General features: G+C 35.5%; 1 protein-coding gene and 2 long non-coding RNA genes across 3 annotated transcripts; 2 read left to right on the top strand and 1 right to left on the bottom strand.

The window, feature by feature from the left end:
- Nucleotides 1-248: 248 nt before the first annotated feature.
- Nucleotides 249-21,656, bottom strand: LOC114536481. The gene is made up of 2 exons (XR_003688450.1): nt 21,589-21,656; nt 249-360 (listed from the first exon to the last, which is right to left on the bottom strand). It is a non-coding gene; the product is annotated as an uncharacterized LOC114536481 (long non-coding RNA).
- LOC114536480 lies at nt 316-4,203 on the top strand. The gene is made up of 2 exons (XM_028557829.1): nt 316-1,005; nt 1,081-4,203. Exon 2 carries the CDS (start codon nt 1,595-1,597, stop codon nt 2,960-2,962), a length of 1,368 nt encoding a protein of 455 aa, XP_028413630.1. The 5' UTR covers nt 316-1,005; nt 1,081-1,594; the 3' UTR covers nt 2,963-4,203.
- Nucleotides 14,431-16,608, top strand: LOC114536482. Its single transcript, XR_003688451.1, has 2 exons — nt 14,431-14,888; nt 14,984-16,608. It is a non-coding gene; the product is annotated as an uncharacterized LOC114536482 (long non-coding RNA).
- Nucleotides 21,657-27,683: the final 6,027 nt, after the last annotated feature.

Here is a 27,683-nt window from a genome sequence, read left to right as displayed (position 1 = left end):
ATAGGGAGAATAAAAGGAAAAGCAATAAGTTAAAGGGGAAAAAAAAAGGTCAATACAAATAAGGTAGCCTGGAATTTTCTATACTTACTCCAACATTGCCATCCAAAATATGACGTCATTCGCCCAACGAATGGTTTCATTACCCACATTTTTTCTACAAAAATAATAATATTAATGAGGTCATCTGACATGAAACAGTGGTGTGATTGGTAATAAACACTAAACTACATATGAGTGTTTTCACATACCGACATATTGGGCACACGAAGGGTATGCCTTCCAGGAGATGTATTTTTGAGATGTGGGGTTTGCAGCCGCATTCCAGGTTACATGTATATTTTTGACACTGTCCGCAGATGTCTACAAAACAGTAATATACATTCATTTTAAGTCAACCCAGCGACAAAAAATAAAAACAATTAGAAATAACGACATTTGAAAGCTATTGTATTATAACGTTAACTAAGTACAATATCAAACTAATAAAGCGAACTCATTATGTTTTACAACAATTTTATTGTTTGTTCATTGGGTCGTTGTACTTAGCTAGACTATAAAAAGGGCTAGGTACGTGCTGAGTTTTAACAGATTGAGACGTGCGCAACAATGACAGGAAACCTAGATGAACGAATCGAGAGGCTTAGAACGAGAGCCATTCGAAAAAACGTACTAGCACGTCGATTATTGAAAAAGATAGACAGAGAATTGACTAAAAAGAGAAGCGATCTTTCAAAAGTTCTATCTTGGCAAAAGAAGGCTACTAAGCTTTTAAATCAAGGTTTAAACAATGTTAAGAAGCGAGAATACTTAAACCGCTTTCGCGCAACAGACACTAAACCTATTAATTTCAATCTGGAGAGAGTTTCAGAACGTTATGTTTTGAAATATGGTGCTTCTTCTTGCGTTTTCCGAGCAAAGATGCAAAGTCCCGAAAATCCCGGTACAGTCCATGTCAGAGACATCACAGACAAGCTTAACTCAGTCTTTGATGATGCCATAAAACAGGTAATTTCTCGTAAAAATGCGGTTCATTATTTGATCTAGGATTTGTTATTAAGCATAGTTTTCCTAATTTTGTAGGTGAAACGTCAGTGTGACCTACAAAAACCTTTAGAAGATAAAATGCGTGTTATGGTCAGATCTGATTAAAAGCACCTATCAGTACCAAGTTGGTTCCAATGATTCAAATGAATTCGGACAGAGTTCTCAGCGAAGTAACCAAAGTTCTTCAAAGCAATGAAAATTTACCCCTAGACCAATCTTTTGTCATAGACATCATACCGGTGCGACAGCCGAAAGAGTACAGTACATCTTTTAAGGTACTGGATTATAGCTTAGACAGTTTAGCTAAAAAAATTTTTATCACTCAGAAATAAGAATAATTTATGCTGTGCTCGATCCATAGCTACTGGTCAAGCGATTGCAGATAGTCACCCGAAATTGAAGCAATTTAAAAATGGAAAACTTATTCAAAAAAGGTTAGCACTTGAACTGTACAGAAAAGCTAATATTTCATCTGGTCCGTGCGGGCTTCGCGAAATAAACAAATTTCAGGGGGTCCTAACTGGATATCAAATTATTGTCATAGATTTTAATGCGAGAAACACAGTTATTTTTGAAGGCCCCCGGGGAGATAAAAAGATCGTTTTGTACAGGCGTGGCGATCATTACAATGTTATTAATCCAAAGAAACTCCCGGCTTTCCATGGCAAACGATTTTTCTGGGAAAAATGTAAGTCTTTTTTTCAAGACTTTTTTGGTCATCCCTGTAACGATCCATGTCATACTTCACTTGCACAAAGAATGCAATTGGGTCTCTAGCGAAAAACGAACATGTCTAGACTGTTTTAAGATTTGTCGTTCGTTTAAATGTTTTGAGCATCATAAAAAAACCCGTAGATTGAATGGTGTCAATCTTCCTTCGAAATGTGAAACATCATTTAAATGTCGAACGTGTTTTTCAACAGTTCAACGAAAACGTCAAAATGAACACAGATGCGGCGAACGCGTCTGTCACATATGTAACGAGTTTGTTTTGTCGGACCATTTGTGTTATATGCAAAAGGAGTCACCAAAGGAGCCTAACGAAAATCTCATATTTTACGACTTTGAAACGGATTTTTCTTCAGGTGAACATATTGTGAATTTTGCAGTAGCTCAGTATTTTGATGGATCAGAGATTATTTTCAAAGGTTACTCTGCATTGAATGAGTTTTGTGAGTTTTTGTTCTCCATGAAACATAAAGGCTTTACGGCAATAGCTCATAATGCAAAAGGTTTTGATGCGATTTTGATTCAGAGATGGTTGATAAAACACAGACCAACTTCGGACATGTATGTTATTCATTCTGGTCAAAAAATTATGCAACTCACTTTAAATGATTATAGGATCAGACTTATCGACTCGTTGAATTTTCTTCAAATGCCACTTTCAAAATTTCCGGTGACGTTTGGTTTGGATCCCAACAAATTTTCAAAGGGCGATTTTCCTTTTAAATTTAACACGTTTGAAAATCAGAATTATATTGGTCAAATACCCGATATTGAATATTATAGCCCGGACATAAAATCAGAAAAAGAACGAACTAGATTAATCGCATGGCATCAGGAAGTAATGACGAATGATTATGTATTCGACTTTCAAAAAGAAATGTATAAGTATTGTTCACAGGATGTCACAATTTTACGTCTATGTTTAGAATTTTGCGATTTGTTTTTGTCTGAAACGAAAGTTGATCCATTTTGCTATTGTACAATTGCATCTTCAGTTATGAGCGTTTATCGATCGAATTATCTGAAAGAAAGTACGATTGGCATTATTCCAAAAACATGTATCGTAATAGCAATAAGCCATATTCTAAAAGTTCGATTGAATGGCTTGAATTTGTGGCAGCCCAAACAAACTCAAAAATCCAACATTCGTGTAACGGTGGAGAAAAAGTTAAACGAATACGGTATATGAATTTCATGGTTGCGTTTTCCATTCATGTCCTTTGTGTTTTTACGGTGATAATAAACACCCTTATCACAACGAACGTAAGATGTCTGAAGTTTACAGTGAAACAGTTGAACGGGAACAACGAATCCGTGAACTCGGTTACCAGGTAAAATCTATCTGGGAACATGACTACAGACAACTTAGGGAAACGAAAGAGATGAAAACATTTCTGGACACGTTCGAAATTGTTACTGATCTTGAGGCTCGCGATGCTTTCTTCGGAGGTCGAGTGAATGGATTTAAGTTATTCAAAGATGCTTTGCCCGGTAAAAAGATAGAATATATCGATATTTGTTCTCTCTATCCTTTCGTTAATAAGAATCGCCGTTATCCCATAGGCCACCCGACTATAATTCGCGAAAACTTTCAAGATATTTCGAATTATTTTGGTTTGATAAAATGTCAAGTTTTAGCACCGGGTAAATTATATCATGGAGTTTTACCTGTCCGAGTTAAGGGTAAGTTATTTTTTCCATTGTGCAAGCAGTGTGTCTTGGATGCCTGTTCAGAATGCCGGCATTCTGAAGAGGAACGTTCTTTTGGGGAACCTTTACTACGATAGAAGTTCAAAAAGCTATCGAAAAGGGATACAAAATCATTAAAATTCATGAGATTTGGCACTTTGAAAATTCATCCAGTGATTTGTTCAGCGAATATGTTAATAATTTTCTTAGGGTAAAACAGGAGAGCTCGGGGTTTCCTGATTGGGTACAGACACCCGAGGACCAGTTAAATATGTGAACGATTACTATGAACACGAGGGAATTCGATTAAGAATAGATAAGATTGAATATAACCCAGGGTTGAGAGCTCTTGCTAAATTATGTTTAAATAGTTTGTGGGGGAAATTTTGCCAGAAAGACGATCGATTAAATAGTGAGTTTATTAGCGATCCTCTGCAATTCTATAAGCGTCTTAATGGGGCCGATATAGAAATGCACGATCTTTGTATTTTAAACGATGATTTAGTTGAAATAGTCTATAAGCGAAGGCATGAATATGCAAAGGAGAACAAACTAACAAACCTATTTATAGGCATTTTTACTACAGCATGGGCTAGATTAGAACTTTACAAGACAATGGATATCTTAGGAGAAAATGTATTATTGCTGCGGAGCGAGCGAGCCTGAAGCGAGCGAGCGTAGCAGCAGTCTAATTTGTGCAGAGAGGGGGTTCTGAACTAAATTTTATTTAGCGCAAGGAATTGTGGTCGTGCGCGTTTTTTATGCGTAGAACACACATTTTAAACTCGCTCATATACAGGATCTTCAAATTTTTGTTAAATTTCAAAGCTTCTGTTCTATTTTGACTATTCAAGGTAAAATATTTTCATCTTTCGTTCATATAGTACGTTTACAGTTGTTTACAATTCTAACTGGTATATTTATGAAACGCTAAAAGCATACAATCGATCACAGCTAGATTCATGCTGTATATATATACGAACTATATAAATCATTCTAGAATATTAAGATGTACTATCCAATTTGCTAATTCGCTTTACTTTAGCAGTTGAGCTGTCAGAGCTGTGAAGCAAATCAAGTCTTACATACAGATGCTTTAAAGTCTTTTTTATCCATTGACATTTGTATTCTTTTGCTGATTTCCATATTTTGACATATTTTGCATCAAATGATGTTTTTAGGTATGCGGCTTGACGCTTGCGAGTCGTGTTTAATAACATGACACAGTCGCAGATAAAATATGCAATTGAATTGATCATCTAAATTGCCTGACTGAATCGCTCAGATTCGTGAAATGTTTGACTTATTTAAAATTAGGTTACTGTAAGCATAGGCATATGTTTTTATTCCTATTTTACAATGAGCTAAATGTTTTCGTTATTTAGTGCTTTTACCGGATCTTCACGTGGTTTCTGATTACACGTCTCCTCGAGCGCGTTCAAAGTTCAAAGTATTAAGTAATGTTTTGTTACTCTTCACATGAAGCGAAACATTTACATGGACACAACAAAGACAAATAGCATATTTAAAAAACAAATATCCATGTTACCAAAAAATGTTCTATTTTGTTAAACATGTGCTACTGGGCCTGTATTTTCGCTTTGTTGTGGGGAAAATGTCGCTACGCGCGCAAAATTCTACCTAATATTACTCTTAGTGTTAATACTCCTGTTGTGATTCGTATGTTAAAATATTTTTAAAACTAGCTGCTTCTAAAGACTTTGATTAAACGAGCTGCAACTCGCAAGACAGCATTGATATAGCATATATTGAACTAAATATTGACGTCATTGACAGTGTTCTCGCTAATAATGACAAGATATTCAGCTCCGGGTTCGTGGCTCCGGGTTCGCGAACCCGGAGCTGGCTCCGGATTCGAGCGAACCCGGAGCTGGAGTGGCTAGTTTTCATACAAACCGATGTGGCCGCTTCGCTTTTGATGGGAATCGAAAAATTTAAAAAGGCCATTTTTCTTTGTTATATTATCAAGAACATGGCCTAAAATGAGAGTTTTATTTTATTTGCTTTGCTCGCAATAGCTCCGTGAAAATGGCCATTTTTTTCGCAAAGTTGACTGGTCAGCGGCACGGGAGACCGCCAGGCTTTATAAAAGTTCGATTTACTAGCTTTACGACGAGTTTTTGTAAAAACTAAAAGATGGCCATTCGAGAGAAAGCTTATGAGAATATCCTTATAGTTCTAACCTTCTTCTAGCTTGCGAAACCACGACAGGCAACTTCTGTAAAGTCTAGCTGTCTGATTTAAACCACGCACCCGTGGCATAAATTTAATCCCTTCGCAAAGGCAACTAACCCGGTTTCTGCAAATTTTCGTTTTTCCACATTGGTTTATTGAACTGTAAATGTCATATAATCAATGCTAACAATTATTCGAATACTCTAAGCAAAAAAGATCTCTTCTACCTGTAATATGCTACGGAAACAACACCGTCAAACAAGTGTACACAAAGCGGCTCAAATCGACAAACGGCCATTGCATGTTAAGTACGCTTTTCATCGCCGAGATTTTTTCGCTGATTTCTTCGCTAATTTGACTTTAAATAAAATTCTAAAAGATGGCCATTTGAGATATACATTCATACTCTTCCACCACAAAGATTTGAGGTTCTAGGATTCGTATCCAGTGAGCAAAACTCCTGAGAGTGCAAGCCGTCAGAATTCTGTCACGACCCGACATCATTCACATTACAACCCGGTGGACACAACCGCCGTGTTTAAAGCAAATTCGCGCTGTAGCGGACAACGCTGGTAAACCATAAACCCCATATTATTATTGTTAGCCATTATTCGAATGCTTTACGTTAAAAATATCTTTACTTCTTGTACTACACGGCGCAAACAGCGTCGCTAAACGATGGTCTTAAAAACGGCTCAAGTTCTCAAACGCCAGAAATATGTCAAGTAAGCTGAACATCACTCGGACTGTTTCGCAAATTTCGTCGCTGTTTTGACTTCATATAAAATTCTAAAAGATGGCCATTTGAGATTTATATTCATACTACACCATGAAAGTTTTATAGGGCTTCGGGATTCATATTCAGCGCCAAAAACTCACGAGAATACAAATTTTGTTGACAACAAACTCTCAGGCGATGATAATTAACATTGTCATTGTTTTGATCTCAGGGAAAACCCATCAGGAAGATCGGGTGATTATTTAATTCTGTACTCGGGTAGTAGACGTTTTTAACCGCGTGCTTTTGCGTTTAATAATTTTTAAATTTGATTTTAAACATCGAAAAAATCCGATTTATTTGTATTGGTCAGATTCATTCTAATACGATCATACGAGTGCTTCTATCTAAACATAAAAACTTGGAACGCTTGCCGGTTATGAGCATGAAAACAGCAATCACAGAGAGAAAACCGCGTTCAAGAAAGGTTAGTGATAATCAGTTTAAAGGTCTAAGCTTAAGTGGTAAAGTAAAAGCGCTGCTACCCGAGTACAGAATTAAATAATCACCCGATCTTCCTGATGGGTTTTCCCTGAGATCAAAACAATGACAATGTTAATTATCATCGCCCGAGAGTTTGTTGTCAACAAAATTTGTATTCTCGTGAGTTTTTGGCGCTGAATATGAATCCCGAAGCCCTATAAAACTTTCATGGTGTAGTATGAATATAAATCTCAAATGTCCATCTTTTAGAATTTTATATGAAGTCGAAACAGCGACGAAATCTGCGAAACAATCCGAGTGATGTTCAGCTTATTTGACATATTTCTGACGTTTGAGAACTTGAGCCGTTTTTAACACCATGGTTTAGCGATGCTGTTTGCGCCGTGTAGTAAGAGAAGTAAAGATATTTTTAGCGTAAAGCATTCGAATGATGGCTAACAATAATAATATGGGGTTTATGGTTTACCAGCGTTGTCCGCTAAAGCGTGAATTTGCTCTAAACACGGCGGTTGTGTCCATCGGGTTGTAATGTTAATGATGTCGGGTCGTGACAGAATTCTGACGGCATGTACTCTCAGGAGTTTTGCTCACTGGATACGAATCCTAGAACCTCAAATCTTTGTGGTGGAAGAGTATGAATGTATATCTCAAATGGCCATCTTTTAGAATTTTATTTAAAGTCAAATTAGCGAAGAAATCAGCGAAAAAATCTCGGCGATGAAAAGCGTACTTAACATGCAATGGCCGTTTGTCGATTTGAGCCGCTTTGTGTACACTTGTTTGACGGTGTTGTTTCCGTAGCATATTACAGGTAGAAGAGATCTTTTTTTGCTTAGAGTATTCGAATAATTGTTAGCATTGATTATATGACATTTACAGTTCAATAAACCAATGTGGAAAAACGAAAATTTGCAGAAACCGGGTTAGTTGCCTTTGCGAAGGGATTAAATTTATGCCACGGGTGCGTGGTTTAAATCAGACAGCTAGACTTTACAGAAGTTGCCTGTCGTGGTTTCGCAAGCTAGAAGAAGGTTAGAACTATAAGGATATTCTCATAAGCTTTCTCTCGAATGGCCATCTTTTAGTTTTTACAAAAACTCGTCGTAAAGCTAGTAAATCGAACTTTTATAAAGCCTGGCGGTCTCCCGTGCCGCTGACCAGTCAACTTTGCGAAAAAAATGGCCATTTTCACGGAGCTATTGCGAGCAAAGTAAATAAAATAAAACTCTCATTTTAGGCCATGTTCTTGATAATATAACAAAGAAAAATGGCCTTTTTAAATTTTTCGATTCCCATCAAAAGCGAAGCGGCCACATCGGTTTGTATGAAAACTAGCCACTCCAGCTCCGGGTTCGCTCGAATCCGGAGCCAGCTCCGCCTCCGGGTTCGCGAACCCCGAGCCACGAACCCGGAGCTGAATATCTTGTCATTCGCTAATAGGTGTTAATTCATGTACAGCCCCAGCGAGTTAACGCTCAATAGAGGTTCACTTTGCGTTTTTTAAACCTGCTATTGCTATTAGTTAAAACGGATTTAGTTTACTAACATTTCATATAACAATTCACTTGGACTCTAAAATGCTCGCAGCAATCTCTACCTTGCAGGTAACCTAGTATGTTGATACAGATAGCGTTATATACGTTAGCAGGCCAGGGCAACCCAAACCACGACTTGGAGATTTTCTGGGAGATTGGACTGACGAAATCAGACCAACTCATGGGGAAAATAGCTACATCACCAGGTTTGCATGTGGTGGGCCAAAAAATTATGCATATGTTGTAAATAATGGTAAAAAACATTGCAAAATACGTGGATTCACGTTAAATTTTAGGAATAGCCAAATTTTGAATTTTGACTCAATGAGAAATATCATTTTCAAATTTGTAAATAGAACAGTTCGTAACGATGAGAAAAATTACGTTCCCCACATCTCACAATATGGCAAATGAAATAAATATTCCATTTCGAGTAAATCGTAGAACATTTTTTTTTGGACATATGAGAAAATATCATCACAAAAATCAAGCAAACCTATGTTTTAATCAAGTATATGAAAGTGTAAATTTTAGAGTTGCTTTTGACAGCATCACCTATAGGCAGAACAATAATTACTTCAATCATTTTCACATCATCATCTCCCCCACAGCTTTTTTCTCAGTTGTTTTCTTCCATTATAAACTTAGAAACGACGTTAATCAGTAAGCAAACACATGTGATCGAAGCATATATAAAGAGCGACATACATTAAACTCGCAAAGAGAACAAATAGTTGCAAAATGGTGAAGACACCAGTGTTAGGTATGTATATATAATATAGTTAGACCTATTCTTGTTACTGTGGAACATAGTTTTTGTCGCTGGGTTGACTTAAAATGAATGTATATTACTTTTTTGTAGACATCTGCGGACAGTGTCAAAAATATACATGTAACCTGGAATGCAGGTGCAAACCCCACATCTCAAAAATACCTCTCCTGGAAGGCATACCCTTCGTGTGCCCAATATGTCGGTATGTGAAAACACTCATATGTAGTTTAGTGTTTATTACCAATCACACCACTGTTTCATGTGAGATGACCTCATTAATATTTTTATTTTTGTAGAAAAAATGTGGGTAATGAAACCATTCGTTGGGCGAATGACGTCCAATTTTGGATGGCAATGTTGAAGTAAGTATAGAAAATTCCAGGCTACCTTATTTGTATTGACCTTTTTTTTCCCCTTTAACTTATTGCTTTTCCTTTTATTTTCCCTATAGAATGATCAACGCCTCAGCATTTCTTGTTGAAACATAATAAATTTATTTCAATAAAATATCATGTGTCGCCTCTAATATTTCTAAGGGAAACCTAATAGTATAAGCCATACAAAATCTGACAAAAAAATTCATTTATTTCAAATCAACTAACACACCCCTTCCATTTACAAAAAAAAATATTACTGAAGTTCTAGTCGTGCTTTCTTTTTAACAGCTGTCTAATCAACTAACACACCCCTTCCATTTACAAAAAAAAAATATATTACTGAAGTTCTAGTCGTGTTTTCTTTTTTAACAACTGTCTATGTTTGATACAAAATAATATTCGCCAGTCCTTGCATGTATATTTCAAAAGTTCAAGTCCGTTCACTTTTGGTTTGATGTCTTGTAAGCTTTTCATAAAGTTTTCAGCGATCGTCGCTTCACAAACTCTCTCTAATGCTTCGTCAAAGTACATACAAATTCTCTCATCCGATTCCATCATCACACAATCGTGTTGGCGTTGGCTACAATGTTGAATTTCACAACCGTAACAATTCTCAACAACAAGGTTAGATATGATATAGACAATTTCATCAACGTAACACTTGAGCAAATTTTTCTTCCATGAGACTTTGACGATGACTGTAATACATCTCTTCATCACCAATGTCATATGGTGTAAGTAATTTTGGCAAAGTTTTTCTTGAAGACATTTTAAAACACACCCTGTCTGTCCAACAATCAAAGGAACACTGATAAACTCTATAGGTTCGAATGAGTGTTTACATATCTCAACTTCGTAATTAACATACCCTGATTTACAGGTTGTCCAGGTTTTTAAAAATAACCTGAATTACAGATTGAAGAGTACGTGTCGAGTGAGTCCCTCTTCTCGGGTACCCATTCAAAAAAATTGCACGATTCATCTTTTCCCATTGAACAGGAGTAAAACAGACGACCATGGTTAGGTCCGTCCTTTTTAACTTTTCGCACAAAACATTGGATACCATGATAACAATTAGGTTTCAAAACATCACCCCATTGCCAGAATGAACAACGACTTCCCTTCACCGAACAAATAAAAAATGGTCGACCAAAGTTAGGTTTTAAAATATCTTTCACGACGTTCATTTTACACAACCTCTTATGCTCATGACATTGCGGCTGAGGACATTTTGAAATTTTCCACAGATTTATAGCATTTTGAAACTAGCTACAATCACTCTGTGGGCAAAAGAAATTACAACTTGGACTTTGACCACAGTAAAAAAAAAGTCCATTGGACGTTTGTGAACAAGACGCGGGCTCTCCGTGTAAACATTCCATGGTTTTGAAGTTCTGATCAGTGTAAAGTAAAATTCAATGAATGCTCTTTTATATCTTCAAATTGAAAACCGGTTAGACATATACGTTTCAGGTTCAGAATATGGTATTGGAACAGGTTGAAAAAACCGTTACGATTTTCTCTCACGCAAAAAGAACTAATTACTCGGTCGTTGCTTCACAAGGGGAAATTGTATTAGGTACAAATGATAGTACAGGACGCACTAATATAATTAATGTCCTCAAAGTGATTTAAACAAGGGGGAAATAATAAACACCTACACAGGGGAAATGTTACATTAATCCCTAGTTGTTAATAAAAAACTCATTAGCATGTTATTATCTAATCCCTTCAACTGTAAGCTATCGTTTTGAATATCAGTCTTGTTCAAGAATTTCGTCCTGCCTAAAACCGCACATATTGTTAGAATGAATATATTCATTCTATATCCTCAAGATATTACTTACTATAACCGCTACATGCCCGAGATGAACAGATTGAAGCGCTACCGGATGAGAAGCAAAGAGAAGGAAGAAGAGAGAAACCCGGAGCTTGAGAGGCTCGGCGAGTTCTACCAGTATGTCTTTGAGAGACATGCTGAAATACAGATAGAATTCAACAATCAGCAGCTACCTGAAATGGATGAAGAAGATCTGATCCGTGACATTTGAAAAGAAATGTTATAGAAGTCAAAAACAGAATTCAAAAACGGTTCTTTTAAGAACCATCAAATTCAAGGAAAGAATACGAGCGAAAATCTTGCATAATGTGTGTATATGTGCTGGTGTGCGTGTACGTGTGTGTGCCTATGATTTTGTTTTGCTTGTTATCTTGATTTTAGCAGAATGTTTTTACATTTGTCTCTCCAATCATAACCCATACGCTTCTACTTCAAGTTTAAAACAATGCTGATCGTTGATCTTTTAAAAATTGCAATATGTTGTATGTTTCTCTTTGAAAAGCCCTTCACACATCCAGAGCTTTAGGGACTAAAAAAGTCCCGCAAGGGACAAGCAGTCCCGCAATATGTTGTATGTTTCTCTTTGTATGCTCCTTTCTTCTATTAACCTTCAAAACGACGCTCATTAGTATGCAAGCACATGTAGGCAAAGCATACTAAAAAGGGTCTTTCTAAAGTCAAAAGTATAGATGTTGTTGAACAGAACAAACATGGAATTAAAGCTTGGTATGTGCTCTTATTTTTTTCTTCTTTTTCTTACAAATTAACCCATTCTTATTTCTATGGTTGTTAACCTAAGTCCCTATGAATGAACGTTTCTTGGTTTTTTCTTTGCAGAAACATGCGATGAATGCAAATTCTTTAAAACAAAATTGAAATGTGGGTGCAAGGCCCACATTTCAGAATTTCCTATTCTACTGGGCATAACATTTAAATGTCCATACTGTGGGTATGTAAAATCTATGTCTATATCTTTATAAATCTTATCGTTATTGTTATTTGCATCACTGATTCTTTATGATCTTACTATTATTATCTCTGCAGAACGCCAGCTGATGAAAAAGCTCTGAAATGGTGCAATGATGCACAATTTGGGTTGGGGATGTTGGAGTAAGTAGAACAATTTCAACTACCTTTCATTTGTATATTAAGGTGGCTCGATACAATTTTTCGAAATTTTTAGATGCACATTTTAAACAGGGATATTAAGCACCTAAATATTTCACTATAAGGCTAAAAGTTAATATACTTTGCAGGAGACATATCTAGAGCGGAAATATTCTCAGAATTTTTGCCTGGCACCCGTTACCATGGCAACAGAGACGTTTCAAAATGGCCGCCAAACAGGGTTTAATCGTGTTTATATCGCAAACGAGTTCGGTGACCCCCAATTTTTTTTTCATTAAACGTTTACGCCATAAATGCTTTATCTATAAAAAAGTTTTAAAAAAATTCTAACATGGGGAATTTTTTCTATTTACAAAAACATCATTTTTGCTTATTAAAAAATTCCCCCATGTTGGAATTTTTTTAAAACTTTTTCATAGATAAATAATCTATAGTGTAAACGTTTAATGCAAAAAAAAGTGGGGGTCACCGAACTCGTTTGTGATATAAACACGATAAAACCTTGTTTGGCGGCCATTTGAAACGTCTCTGTTTCCATGGTAACGGGTGCCAGGCAAAAGTTCTGAGAATATTCCCGCTCTATATATGTTTCCTGCAAAGTATATTAACTTTTAGCCTTATAGTGAAATATTTAGGTGCTTAATATCCCTGTTTAAAATGAGCCCAAAAAAAATTCGAGAAACTGTATCGAGCCACCTTAACCACACGTTCAATATTCTTGCAATTGTTAAATGGTACAATACTACAAAATTTTGGATGGGCATGTTGGAGTAATTATAAATTAAGCAGAAAAATTTAGATCACCTTTTATATGCATATTAACCACACGTTCAATATTCTTTTCGTTTCCCTTTATACTTATAGTACCTTTCTCTTTTTTTCCCTGTAGTGTGATCAGTGCTTCAGCATATTTAGTAGAAAAAATTAAAAAAAGAATTTATTACTAAAATATCGTGTATCGTCTTTATGATTTCTAAGGGGAAAACGTAATATTAAACAACCCAAAATCTTACAAAATCCATTTTATTTCAAATCAACTATCAAACAATTACCCATACAAAAATAATACTGAAGTTCTAAAAATATTACTGAAGTTCTAGTCATGTTTTCTTCTATAACAACTGCCTATTTTTGACACAAAATAATTGTGTTTTAATTATTGTATGGTAACCACACGTTCAATATGCGCTACGGTGCGCGCTACACCTACGCGTAATTATCAACTGTCGGCGTTTTCGTGTTGCGCTATACCATTTATGCTACACCTATGCGCAGTTATCAACAGTTAGAGTGTCGCTAATATGTTTTGATGATCGCCTCGAAACACATGAACACACAAAGAATTTCATCCTGCCTGTTAGAATGAATATATTCATTCTATATTTCATTCTATATCCTCAAGATATTACTCACTATAACCGCTACATGCCCGAGATGAACAGATTGAAGCGCTACCGGATGAGAAGCAAAGAGAAGGAAGAAGAGAGAAACCCGGAGCTTGAGAGGCTCGGCGAGTTCTACCAGTATGTCTTTGAGAGACATGCTGAAATACTGATAGAATTCAACAATCAGCAGCTACCTGAAATGGATGAAGAAGATCTGATCCGTGACATTTGAAAAGAAATGTTATAGAAGTCAAAAACAGAATTCAAAAACGGTTCTTTTAAGAACCATCAAATTCAAGGAAAGAATACGAGCGAAAATCTTGCATAATGTGTGTATATGTGCTGGTGCGCGTGTACGTGTGTGTGCCTATGATTTTGTTTTGCTTGTTATCTTGATTTTAGCAGAATGTTTTTACATTTGTCTCTCCAATCATAACCCATACGCTTCTACTTCAAGTTTAAAACAATGCTGATCGTTGATCTTTTAAAAATTGCAATATGTTTTATGTTTCTCTTTGAAAAGCCCTTCACACATCCAGAGCTTTAGGGACTAAAAAAGTCCCGCAAGGGACAAGCAGTCCCGCAATATGTTGTATGTTTCTCTTTGTATGCTCCTTTCTTCTATTAACCTTCAAAACGACGCTCATTAGTATGCAAGCACATGTAGGCAAAGCATACTAAAAAGGGTCTTTCTAAAGTCAAAAGTATAGATGTTGTTGAACAGAACAAACATGGAATTAAAGCTTGGTATGTGCTCTTATTTTTTTCTTCTTTTTTTTTACAAATTAACCCAGTCTTATTTCTATGGTTGTTAACCTAAGTCCCTATGAATGAACGTTTCTTGGTTTTTTCTTTGCAGAAACATGCAATGAATGCAAATTCTTTAAAACAAAATTGAAATGTGGGTGCAAAGCCCACATTTCAGAATTGCCTATTTTACTGGGCATAACATTTAAATGTCCATACTGTGGGTATGTAAAATCTATGTCCATATCTGTATAAATCTTATCGTTATTGTTATTTGCATCAATGATTCTTTATGATCTTACTATTATTATCTCTGCAGAACGCCAGCTGATGAAAAAGCTCTGAAATGGTGCAATGATGCACAATTTTGGTTGGGGATGTTGGAGTAAGTAGAACAATTTCAACTACCTTTCATTTGTATATTAACCACACGTTCAATATTCTTGCAATTGTTAAATGGTACAATACTACAAAATTTTGGATGGGCATGTTGGAGTAATTATAAATTAAGCAGAAAAATTTAGATCACCTTTTATATGCATATTAACCACACGTTCAATATTCTTTTCGTTTCCCTTTATACTTATAGTACCTTTCTCTTTTTTTCCCTGTAGTGTGATCAGTGCTTCAGCATATTTAGTAGAAAAAATTAAAAAAAGAATTTATTACTAAAATATCGTGTATCGTCTCTATGATTTCTAAGAGGAAAACGTAATATTAAACAACCCAAAATCTTACAAAATCCATTTTATTTCAAATCAACTATCAAACAATTACCCATACAAAAATATTAATGAAGTTCTAAAAATATTACTGAAGTTCTAGTTGCGTTTTCTTCTTTAACAACTGCCTTTTTTTGACACAAAATAATTGTGTTTTAATTATTGTATATTAACCACACGTTGAATATGCGCTACGGTGCGCGCTACACCTACGCGTAATTATCAACTGTCGGCGTTTTCGTGTTGCGCTACCACTTATGCTACACCTATGCGCAGTTATTAACAGTCGGAATGTCGCTAATATGTTTTGGTGATCGCCTCGGAACACATGCGCACACATAGAATTTTGTCCTGCCTAAAACCGCACGATCAACGAAGTTTTGAATCATTTCAAATGAATCCAGCTATTTCATTAGATGAGCCGAGGGATGATTCCTCTTCGTCCATAGAAATTTACACACCCTTGTTTCTTTCTTCTATTAACCTTCAAAACGACGCTCATCAGCATGCAAACACATGTGGGCAAAGCAGACAAAAGGGGGGTCTTTCTAAAGTCAAAAGTATAGAAGTATATTGTTGTTGGACAGAACAGACATGGAATCAAAGTTTGGTATGTACTCTTATTTTTTTCTTTTTCTTTTTACGAATTAACCTAGTTTTATTTTTATGATTGTTAACCTAAGCCCCTATAAATGAACGTTTCTTGTTTGTTTTTTCTTTGCAGAAACGTGCAACGGCTGTAAAACGTTCACAGTAAAAATGAAATGTGGATGTAAGGTCGACCTTTAAGAGTTAACCATTTTATTGGACATTCCTTTTGTATGTTCAATTTGTCTGTATGTAAAAAAATACTCATTTGTTGATAACTGTAGATCATCTCTTTGTTACCAAAGTCACTTGGTATATACATAATATATACAAATTAATGTTTCATTTTTATTATTCACATCAATGATTCTTCATGATCTTACAATTATTATCTCTGCAGAACGCCTGCTGATAATGAAACATTAAATTGGTGCAATGATGCACAATTTTGGATAGAAATGATGGAGTAAGTAGAAAAAAAATTAAACCACCTTTTATTTGTTTATTAATCATACGCTCAAAATTCTTTTCCTTTTCGTTTCCTCTTTGTACTTATAATACCTTTCTTTTTTATCCCCTGTAGTGCTGTAGTGCTGGTCAGTGCTTCAGCATTTTTAGTTGGAAAAAAATTAGAGTAAATTATTTTTTAATAAAATATCGTGTGTCGTTTAGGAAAAGAGAGAAGGAAGAAACGCTGAGCTGGAGAGGCTCCGCGACTTCTACCAGTATATCTTTGAGAGACATGTTGAAATACTTGTAGAATTCAACAATCAGCATCTACCTGAAATTGATGAAGAAGATCTGATCCGTGACATTTTAAAAGAAATGTCATAGAAGTCAAAAACAGAATTTAAAAACGCTTCTTTTAAGAACCATCAAATTCAAGAAAAGAATATGAGCGAAAATCTTGCATAATGTGTGTATATGTGCTGGTGCGCGTGTACGTGTGTGTGCCTATGATTTTGTTTTGCTTGTTATCATGATTTTAGCAGAATGTTTTTACATTTGTCTCTCCAATCATCATAACCCATACGCTTCTACTTCAACTTTACAACAATGCTGATCGTTGATCTTTTAAAAATGGCAATATGTTGTATGTTTCTTTTTGAAAAGCCCTTTTGAGCGCTTTTGGACAAATAATAAGATGATCACCTAAGAATAATTAGCATGATCATTTTTAAATAATTTTGCCTCATTAAAAAATGATATGTCTCATTATTATGCGCATAAAAGGGATGTATTAAGCCCATGATATTACCACTAACTCGTGTAAACCAATGTACATGCAAATCAAGTATGAATGTCAGAAGCACTTTTCTAAAACAGTATAACAATTAACTCAAGTAAAAGAAAACAAAACAATCTAGTCTTATTACCATCGTTCATAACTTTAGATCCCTATGGGGATTTTTTGCACAAACGTGTGATCAGTGACAAATGTTCTCCGTTACATTAAAATGTTGGTGCGAAGCCGGCATTTCAGATTTGCCAATCTTACTGGGAATCAACTTTGTTTACCTCATTTTTGTTTGGTGTGTAGCGTAAATTGATGTTTATAATCGTTATATTATATATTTCGATGATTCTTCATGTAAGATAAACTTAGGATTACTCTTATCCCTGCAGAAAACACGTTGATTACGAAACATTAATGTGTGCTAATGACGCCCAATTTTTGCTCGCCATTATAGAGTAAGTGGGAAGAAATATAAACAAACCTAATAGAAATTCAAATAGAAATACAAACAAACTTAATATGGAACTAATGTTTGCTATGTGGTTGTTAATTTTTCAAAAATTATCACTCTCGTTCGTAACCTTTTCATATTATTCTACATCCTTAGAAATGAGTATTACCTTCTTTTTTTGCATATACGTGCATGTGACCAGTGCGAAACTTTCTTGGTGAAATTAAAATGTGAGTGGAAAATCCAAGAATTTTTAAAAATCCCAATTTTTGAGGCAAACAAAATGCACACGCTTATATACCATTATGCTTTACAAGTGTAGATTCTTTCGCTCCTAATCAAGCTAACTGTTTTCTAGAGATTAAATTCAGACTCATATTCAAACATTCGTTCAATCGCATATATGCAGATTAGCAGAAAACTGAAGAAATTTATAAGCAGGTAAACTGGACAATAGATGTATAAAAAAGGGCAAGGTAAGAAAAAAAAACCTGGAGCCTCATATTCGAAATGAACCACGCACTAAATGTGGAGAAGCCACACGAACCTTATAATTGCTCAGAGTTAAGCACAAGGTCTAGAACTTCACAATTTAGCATTAAGATAGGGGAACGTTCTACAGTGTGACTTGAGGCCAGACGCCGAGAGACAGAGGAAGCACTTTCTGGGATTGCCTGAATCACAAGTTAAACAATGTGTGTTAGGAGTGTGCTGTGACAATTCCAACATTCAGTTGCTCAAATGTCTTTCGTATTATCAATCGCCATTCCCTATAAGACGTCAAAATTTGGGATCTTCATCATCATTGTTTACATATTAACCAGTGTCTATAAGGATGAATACTGTTTTGGACGAACTTAACTGAACACATCTTTTTACTGCGTTATCATTTCAGACATCTTGGGTACATCATTATCATCACATTCGAAATCCAAAATATACCAACATATTTTAGCTTTACCCCAAATTACATCCAAAATCTGTCTTTATATATGTTCGTATACACAAGAATACACATTGTCGATCGGCGATGGATAATCTGAAAAGCTGGAAATTGCTGATGATGTTTTTAACATTAAGGGAGGAAGTCAATGTTGATCGGAATAAGCACTTTAGGTCGATGAAGTGTTCGATGGTGACGTTTTTCTTGCCGTGGGTTGAAAAACTTTCAGTTTATTGTTACTATATAGCCAAAGCGTTGAATCTTTCTCAACAAGTTTCTAGGGAGGATAGATCACCCGTTGATTTAGCAGAGGGTTGTGTCATTGAGTGACATATATCTTTCCGTTCAGAAATTTCTCTTGTTAAGAGTGAATGTCACTTGAACTCTAAGATTTCTTGACTATTTAATATTGTTTGATTCATCAACATATCTCCGCGACGTGGTGTCTCAGGGCCAGTCTTTTAGTTGGGTATAATCTTTTTGAGGTTTAATAAACAGATAAACTGGGTTATCATAGAATTTGATTGACGTTTTCTTCTAGTTGGCTTCCAATTCGTTTTGTTAGGTGTTTCAGAAACACCAAGCGTTCTAAATCAGTGTTTTTTAAGATGGTCGCAAAATCTTTCCACTTTACTATGAACTCTTTGCAATCCTGATGGTTTGTAGGGATATTTATTCCCTTTTCTTTATTTACTAACAGTGTAATCAGAAACTGCAATAATGCGATACGATTTCTCCAACCTTTTTCTACGACAGGATGTATAATAGTTTCTTTCATTCTCAACGTTATTATAAGAATGTTTTATAGGCCACGAAGTATTGAGCATTTCCTCCAACACAATTTAGGTTACAAACATTTGTCTTCTTAAGACAGATACTACCACAGTTCTTTGTCAAACACACACTTGTTACAGGACAAGAGAGGAAGGGACCCGAGTCAAGCAGAAGTTTCAGATATTGATACACAAACAAATATCCTGACAAATTGAATATAGGCGTGTACCAAAGGATGGACAAACAATACAATACGAATGTTAGTTACTAAAAGATAAACACACCAATTATTTGATCTTAACGAAAGCAACGCACACAACATATAGTGGAAAAGAAAGTTATGCTCCGGGAAGGTTTATTTCCTAACAGATATTCAGGGAAAGACGAAACTAGAACTAATCAGATTTTTTATTTTTTTCATGAAACTGTTTTGTTTTCAAAACACAATTTTGAAATTAAGAATCCTGCACGAAAGTATCTACAATTGTAACGCAAAATATCGGTTGCATAATTTCATGGTTATCGGATTTGTTTTCTCAAAAAGGTTATAAATATCTTTGTTTACATTGAGATGAATATTTCTGATGGATTAATCTAAATGAAAATGAATATCTGAGTCATCAAAGTCTCTAATAATTATTCGTTTATAGCTAATTTTAGCTTTCTATTAATTTGACTTTAACTTTAAGCATACCTCTGAGGCGCATAAATATAATACACATAATTTCTTTCTAAACCGAACAGGAATCACGACAAGCTTACTTTCACTTATTTGGAAGGATAAGGACTGGAATACGCTCCCTCAGGAGATGACTTTAAGAATTTCAAATTGAGACTTAAGAAATTCTTGTTTGTCTGATTTCCTTATATTGCATGTCTTTTTAATTTTCTACCTTAAACGTAGTTTAACATTCTAACTTTCACTCTATATATTTGTACATGTTTGTACTTTATTTTAATCCAGGACCCCGCTGAAAATCACTTTTTGAGTCGAGCGCCCAGAAAAAATATTGTCTTAATAATAACAATAATAATAATAAACAAGGCAGGTTTCACTATAAATAAACTAGTGGTTGTAATGTCACAATTTTGCTGCTTAACAAATATCGCATATCTGATGAAGACAACTTTAGACAAGTCTCTCATTTCTGATGGTACCATTCGTTAAAAAGTCAGTTATGCTTTAAAAAAAAATAAAATGTTCTTTCTTAGATTAATTCGAAGTTAGGAGTAATTCGCCTTTTTAAAAAAGATTTACACTTTATATATAAAACCTGAAATTGATAATCTTTTTTACCTTTATTGTGATATGAAGTCATCAATGGGGATATGGCTTAATCCCATGATGATGGGACCCTGCATGGTTGACATTAATTTCTCCGCTATTCAAAATCATGCTTTAAGACAAGTTATCACAAAATCACATCATGCAGCACGTACGATATTCCTAGCAATACCAAGCAGTGTTTTTGTTCCAAAGGATTAGGCAGGCTGCATGTGAGAGAAAAATATATGAAATTCTGAATACAAGCGATCTGCTGAGCTCACCCTGATGTCTGAGCTTAATACCAATAGTATATGTATATAATGTGAGGAATTTTGCCGGATATTAATCGTTATGTTTTGGGTTGATTAATCGTTATTTCGCAGTAATATGTATCGACAAGAGATATAAGTAATATTCCAAATAGTAAAAGTCTACCCTCGAAAAAAAAGGGTTTTGTGGTTGCTACCACACGGACATAAATTCATTTGAAAATGATTGGAACCAATTGTTCCAATCATATCGTCTCACAACACAACAGTTTAAGAAACCAATTACTTTTAGTTTCAGTTCAAACCAAAAGCTTTGCGCTGCCCTAGGTCTATCGTATGCAGTTTTTAACTATTTGAAATCGTATTCGGCTTGACTTTGGACAAGTCCCTATCATAACACAGTCAATAGCTAGTTGCATGTAAAGGTAGTTAACGTCTAGAACTATACACACTTTTTACACAGTCATGCAATTGATTCAGTATTCAAAATCGAGAATTTTGGAGTTAACTATAGATATGCGATTTGACTATATACGCAAAATATAGTTAAACGTTTTATGCAACTTCCCCCAAAGCCAAAGGTTTAACGACTTTATAACTAGATATTTGCGCCGAATGCTACTGTGAATTAAGCAGTACAATTAAAAAATGAATAAAAAACAAATTACTTAACCATGACGCTAGATTTATCATCCCAAATATCGCAGCATGTTGTTCTACGTCACGATCTGCCTCACCTAAAATTGCATATTTTTATTGTTGAATTCCAAGTTTTAACATGTCCATCAAATCGCACTTAAAAAAATTGTCCCAAGTTTATTATCCTTGATTGCATTATTATATAGCCAATATACAGAGAGTAGAATGAAAGAGATGAAAACTGCGTGAATTAGGAAAACTTTACCGATGCGCACATATTTGACACGTGCAGGGCCATAGCCAGATTAACTATCAATTTTTTAACACGTTTATATGTATATATACATTAAATAAAACTTACCCAACTCAGTGGCTTTCTTCCTTTTATTAGGCTTTCAACGTCGATGCTAATATTATCACTCTACGACATTAAGCCAATGACAGTCGCAGCACCAAAGGTACGATTTCGGTCAAATTGTCGGTCAATACGAATCCACGACCGTTTGCCACGACTACATGGCTGAGAATGCTCAAATGTTGACAACTGCGGCACAGTATAAAGATCATTCCAGTAGCCCACTCATATCGTAAACTTTTCACCCCCACGCATACCGGATTACAGGCTTTTGTCCGCCTCCATTTTGGCCAACCATTAGCAGTCAATGATATGTTAATTGTTTTTTTAATATACGTCAGTAGCGTCCTCACTTTATCCTAGACCTAGAAGATTACTTAAAAGCATATCCGGAATTAACAGAAATTAATAATTAACGACTGATTTCAACCACAAACTCATCATGCCGTTTCTTTCTCGCAGAGTTCATTCACGAATTAATTCACTTAGATTTGTTCTTAGAAAAATCTGCATAACAAGGATTTTGAAAAACCAAATTTTTTTAAAAAAACTTTTACCCAAACGCGTTGTGTTTCGTAACGTATGGAACAGAAAAGGACGAGGCGGCTTGAGCCGCGCTTGTTACCAAACCTTTTTAACTCGTCTTCTCTAGCCACGTAGTGAACCGTGAACTCTCTATTAAGCCTGTTTTCCACTAGGCGGAATTTTGCTCGCGGAGCGGAATTTTTCTTTGTTTTTCTCACATTAGTTCTGCGTGAAAGCGCGCAGACAATTATTCCGCCTAGTGGAAAACAGGCTTAAGGTGAGCTGAGCGTCATTCCTGAATGTTGGCGTAAGCAAGTCCTTCTAGTGTACGATGGCGTTTTGGGTGGAACAACATTTGCATTTCTGCTTATGCTCGTGTGAACCAGGCTTAATTAAATGTTTGACTTGAGCAATTTTATTCGTAATGACATGCATTTAACAATTATTGGATGAGGTTATTGTATTGAGTGTGATATCGCGAGTTATCAAGCTGAGGCTAACGCAAACTGAGGCTTGATAATTCTCGATATCATGCGAAAACCGATTCAATAATTGTTTTATTATGTATTTCCTTTTTAGAGAGGAAGCCTGCGCCATTATTGACAACAAACTAGAGGATGATTTTCAATGTCGCGTAGGTGGCAAGACATTGAGAATTATCTGTGGGTTTTTAGCCAATCACAGTCGAGATTGCATTAGTAATGCATAATAATAAAATTTGTTTGTGCCCACGAATGATTTTTTCAAATAATATTTACAATTTACAAATATGGATAACCATATTTAAATTTACAAAACAAGCGCCATGGCCATCGACATATCCCTCTTTTCTAGCAAATTTTAAATTTTGTATTTAGCATTTTAAAAGTCATTCAAATTGAAACAATAGGTGATTGCACTAGTTTCAACTTTTTAGGATACCCAGTGTATGTGGTATTTTCATCTGATATCTAACCTAAAATAAATATTAGATTTCTAGTATCAACCAGCGGGGATCAATCGGCTATCTTTAAAGCTAATTATTTTTGGACCAGGAACTGGTCCCCACACGCGGCTAATCTTCTTGTTGTTGTTGTTGTTGTTGTTGTTGTTGTTGTTGTTAGGGGGTGACGCTCTTTAAAAAAGCCTAAGGCTCCGTCAATTCGCATCAGATCGCAATAAAACTTCGCACAACTATTCTTAGCGATATTCCCCATCGATTGACGGAGTTATAATTTTGATTTTTTTATTTTAAAGAAATTTAGAAGCAACTCAAAATTGTAGCGTAGTAATGCGTATAGATTATATTCAATATTAGTATGCATAACTGAAGCAAGTTCGAATGGCTAAGGCTCCGTCATTTCGCACCAGATCGTGATAAAACTTCACACAACTATCTTAAAGGTTATTCTCTATCGACTTACGGAGTTAAATTGTTTGTGCTTGTATTCTGCAGAAGATTTGCAAGCCATGTCAGATTGTAGCGGGAGGCAAATTTTGATATTATTAATATTCATATCCTATGAGTTCAAGCTAGAAGGTCGTGTATTTTCGTTGTTTTGTACACAATATATATTCATGACTATAGGACCATTGCGTTAAATGCGTTTCTCTCTAGGCCATTTCTTATTTTTTATTTATTTGTTTAGGGTTTGCCCAGCATACATATACATAAAAAACGACTATAATGACAGTGGCACGGTGCACGCAACGCTAGCTTCTCGCCAGCTACAGCGGCATAGATTAGGACATAGATGTGCAACTCGGCATATTTTAAATGTCTTTGAAAAGGCAGATGAAAACTGTAGAAAAGCGATAATTTTAACATAACTGCAAGATTGCCTAGGTTCATAGATATTTGAAATTTCATCCTGGAGAGAAAGATTGAATCTATACTTCACCAGTTCCTGGTCCAATAGTACGATCGTACTTGTTCCACTAGGCATTATTTTTCGCGCAAGCGACTTTATGCCTTTGTATTTGTGTAATGTGTTCCAGGTGGAACAGGGAACTGGGAACGAGGAACCATTAATTAGAATTAACAGACCTTAGCAGTACCATTTACTCATTTTAATTCAATGGCCTCATTTCATTAAAAAATAAATTATTTCAAGGTTTGAAGCTCAACTTGCATTTTTCTTATAACCAATCTTTACCTTATATGAGGCAGTTACACCTTATATTTGGCACAACCCACTAAGCGTTTTCTGCGACAAATATTTTAATACAAAGTGATGTGGAATTTCTCTAATAAAACACACAGGGCTAGATCCAGTTATTACCTATACATATTACATACACAATACACTTGATTCATTTCATAGTTCATACTGGTCAGCTCTTATTAATGTGATCAATACTTAAATTCTTGCATAAGACAATTTTAACTAAACTGATTTATAGGACAGACAGTGACCATTATTTTAAAACCTATTCCTTTCGAATTTATTAATTGCAATCTGCTTCTATAAAATGCCATTGTCCATGGAAATCCTTTTAAAGAAGTAATGATATCAAACGCATCTTCTAATTTTTCAACCGCTAAAAAAAAATGCGAGGTGTATGTGACTTTTTCCTCGACGAATCCGACAAATCATGCATGTGTTGGATCTGGAAGAAATTGCTTCCGGATCTGTTTAATAAGAAATTCGCATCTGAAATATGTCTACGACTGTTTTACATAGCTATATTTATCTCTGTCGCACTAAAACCGTCGTCGAAAATACTGAAATATTTGTTTCCGATTAAGTTCATTTGAATGTAAAACAGGCCCCCAATGCAGTGGCGTCGCCAGCTTGATAAGTGGGGAGGATTTATTCATATATTTGTGTTTTACATTATTCATTTCTTTTCAAATTGATTGATTTAACGGTCTGTGAATATGGATATATGAATATGTCTACCCCACTTATCGATGCTGGCGACGCCACTGCCCCAATGTTCTTGAATGTGTGCTTTTGTTTTAAATGGTATGTTTGATTTCATAGCCCTCTATCTCGTGACAACAAGACAAAAACAGTGGAAAATATCACATTTTCGCTATAGTTCACTCCTCAAGGTCGTCAAGGTCGTCACAGTCATAGAGATTATAAATAACACTAGAGGAGGCGTTGGTGTCGAAAACATCAGTTGAAAAAGGGCGCACGATAAATGGGGGGCAAATTCAAGTCCCGGATGCAAAGCCAAGCGCTGGTTGGCTAGATCAATGCCTCCTTAGCACTGATCTGAAATAAGACTGGATAAGGCATCTATAGAAGGCAAAAGTGAAGCCGGAAGTGATCGGCCGCCACCCGATTCAAAGGCCCCACTTTCGTATCATTTAATATAGATTTCTATTACAGAACCGGAGTTTTTTGCGTTTTTTTACCTTTTCCACGTTTCTGCCCGGGCCAATTTTACAATCACAAACATAGAAGCATACGAGAAGAAATTTGAGCAAAAAATTTGGAATATTTTGGCCTCAAAACGCCGCGAATTGATATTTTGGTACAAAATCAACTCAAAATATAGAATTTCTGCTCTTGGACAAATATTCTCTGAAAACCTGAAGAAACGAAGCGGCTTTATTGCGAACAGCAGTGTACCGAGAGGTTAGTTTTCAAAACACTGTCTAGTATCCTCAGAGGTTACTAGTTTCTACAATAATTATTATTGATGGTTAGAGAGAACAATTCAGTTCTTTCCTATGTTTCCAATACAAAAAACCTTGCAATATGTTTGACCAGGTTGTGAATGTGGTTATATTCTGCTTGTGTGTCAAACATGAAACTTTGTGTTGGTTTAAGAATTCAAGGCTGCCCTGGTATTTTATAATTGCAATAACTTTGTAGTTGGTGCATCCAAAGTAGAACCAAGAGCAATCACAGCTAATAGAATATCATGTATATTCTTTGGAGACCACATAAAACTATAATACAACTCACAAACTATGTTGAGGTAGATTTATGCAAAAAATTGTTCCTTTGTCATCACATGTACATGTCTATTGTATTTTCCGCAGATAAACCAATAGCAATCTTATAATTAACATATTTTTCAAGTCAAGGTTGAGAAGCTTAGCAAGATGAATGCTATTGGTAAATTTGGCTATTTTTTAAGGAACTAGGCTATATCATCTTAGATGCCTGTGGAAACATAGGAAAGAACTGAATTGTTCTCTTTAACCATCAATAATAATTAAAGTAGAAGCTAGTATCCTCAGTGTTTTGAAAACTAACCTCTCGGTACACTGCTGTTCGCAATAAAGCCGCTTCGTTTCTTCAGATTTTCTGAGAATATTTGTCCAAGAACAGAAATTCTATATTTTGAGTTCATTTTGTATCAAAATATCAAAACGTGCTCGCTTTGAGTGGTGTTGATATAAAACGATGTCCAAGACGCGAAGTTGTAAAATCCGTTTTCGCGGCGTTATGAAGCCAAAATATTCCAAATTTTTTGCTCAAATTTCTTCTCGTATGCTTCTATGTTTGTGATTGTAAAATTGGCCCGGGCAGAAACGTGGAAAGGTAAAAAAACGCAAAAAACTCCGGTTCTGTAATAGAAATCTATATTAAATGATACGAAAGTGGGGCCTTTGAATAGGGTGGCGGCCGATCACTTCCGGCTTCACTTTTGCCTTCTATAGATGCCTTATCAAGTCTTATTTCAGATCAGTGCTCCTTAGCAACACGTTAGCAACAACTAGAATTTGTATTAAAAAAATTATATTTGTTTTAATTTTTAGCTCGTTTGGCGGTTTTTTAAGAAAAAACAGTGCTTTTTGGAACTGGTTTTACACCTTAGACATCCTGAAATGATATTTTAGGGAAAAACCTTTATAGAAATGAAAAAAAAACTGGTTAAAAACGACTTATTTTGCCTCGGACATCGTGAATGAGTGAACATCCGGGACTTGGATTTGCCCCCCCATGAACGCGCTTTCCGCACCCCAATTTCTCTTCTATGCCCCCTCTAGTGTTATTTATAATCTCTATGTTCCCAGTAAGATGGCGGCCACACGCTACTTCTGGCTTCAATTTTTGTATCTATCGTTGCTCTCTACATTGTATTATTGCTCAGTGAGACGACCGGACAAGTTCAGAAGCCTTTAATTTGGGTACCCTCAAACGGTGCATCTTGTTAAGGGAAATGGGGTCGGTTACAATCCGAAAGATACTTCCACCGATGTTTCCAATTGCATATATAGACTCCACAATTAGTTTGTGGCACAACCGGGCACAATAGGCTGTGTATAAGCACGCCATTTTTTTCTTCTTTATTTTTTGGAAATA

This window comes from Dendronephthya gigantea, unplaced genomic scaffold (genome assembly GCF_004324835.1).
Source record: "Dendronephthya gigantea isolate DGI-Jeju-01 unplaced genomic scaffold, DenGig_1.0 000137F, whole genome shotgun sequence".
Classification (NCBI taxonomy): domain Eukaryota; kingdom Metazoa; phylum Cnidaria; class Anthozoa; order Malacalcyonacea; family Nephtheidae; genus Dendronephthya; species Dendronephthya gigantea.
The sequence above is the reverse complement of the archived record's forward strand: the minus strand, read 5'-3'. Positions and strand labels throughout refer to the sequence as shown.

Coding starts and splice junctions, on each gene's coding strand:
- LOC114536480 (XM_028557829.1), top strand. CDS start 1,595: ATGCGAGAAACACAGTTATTTTTGAAGGCCCCCGGGGAGATAAAAAGA.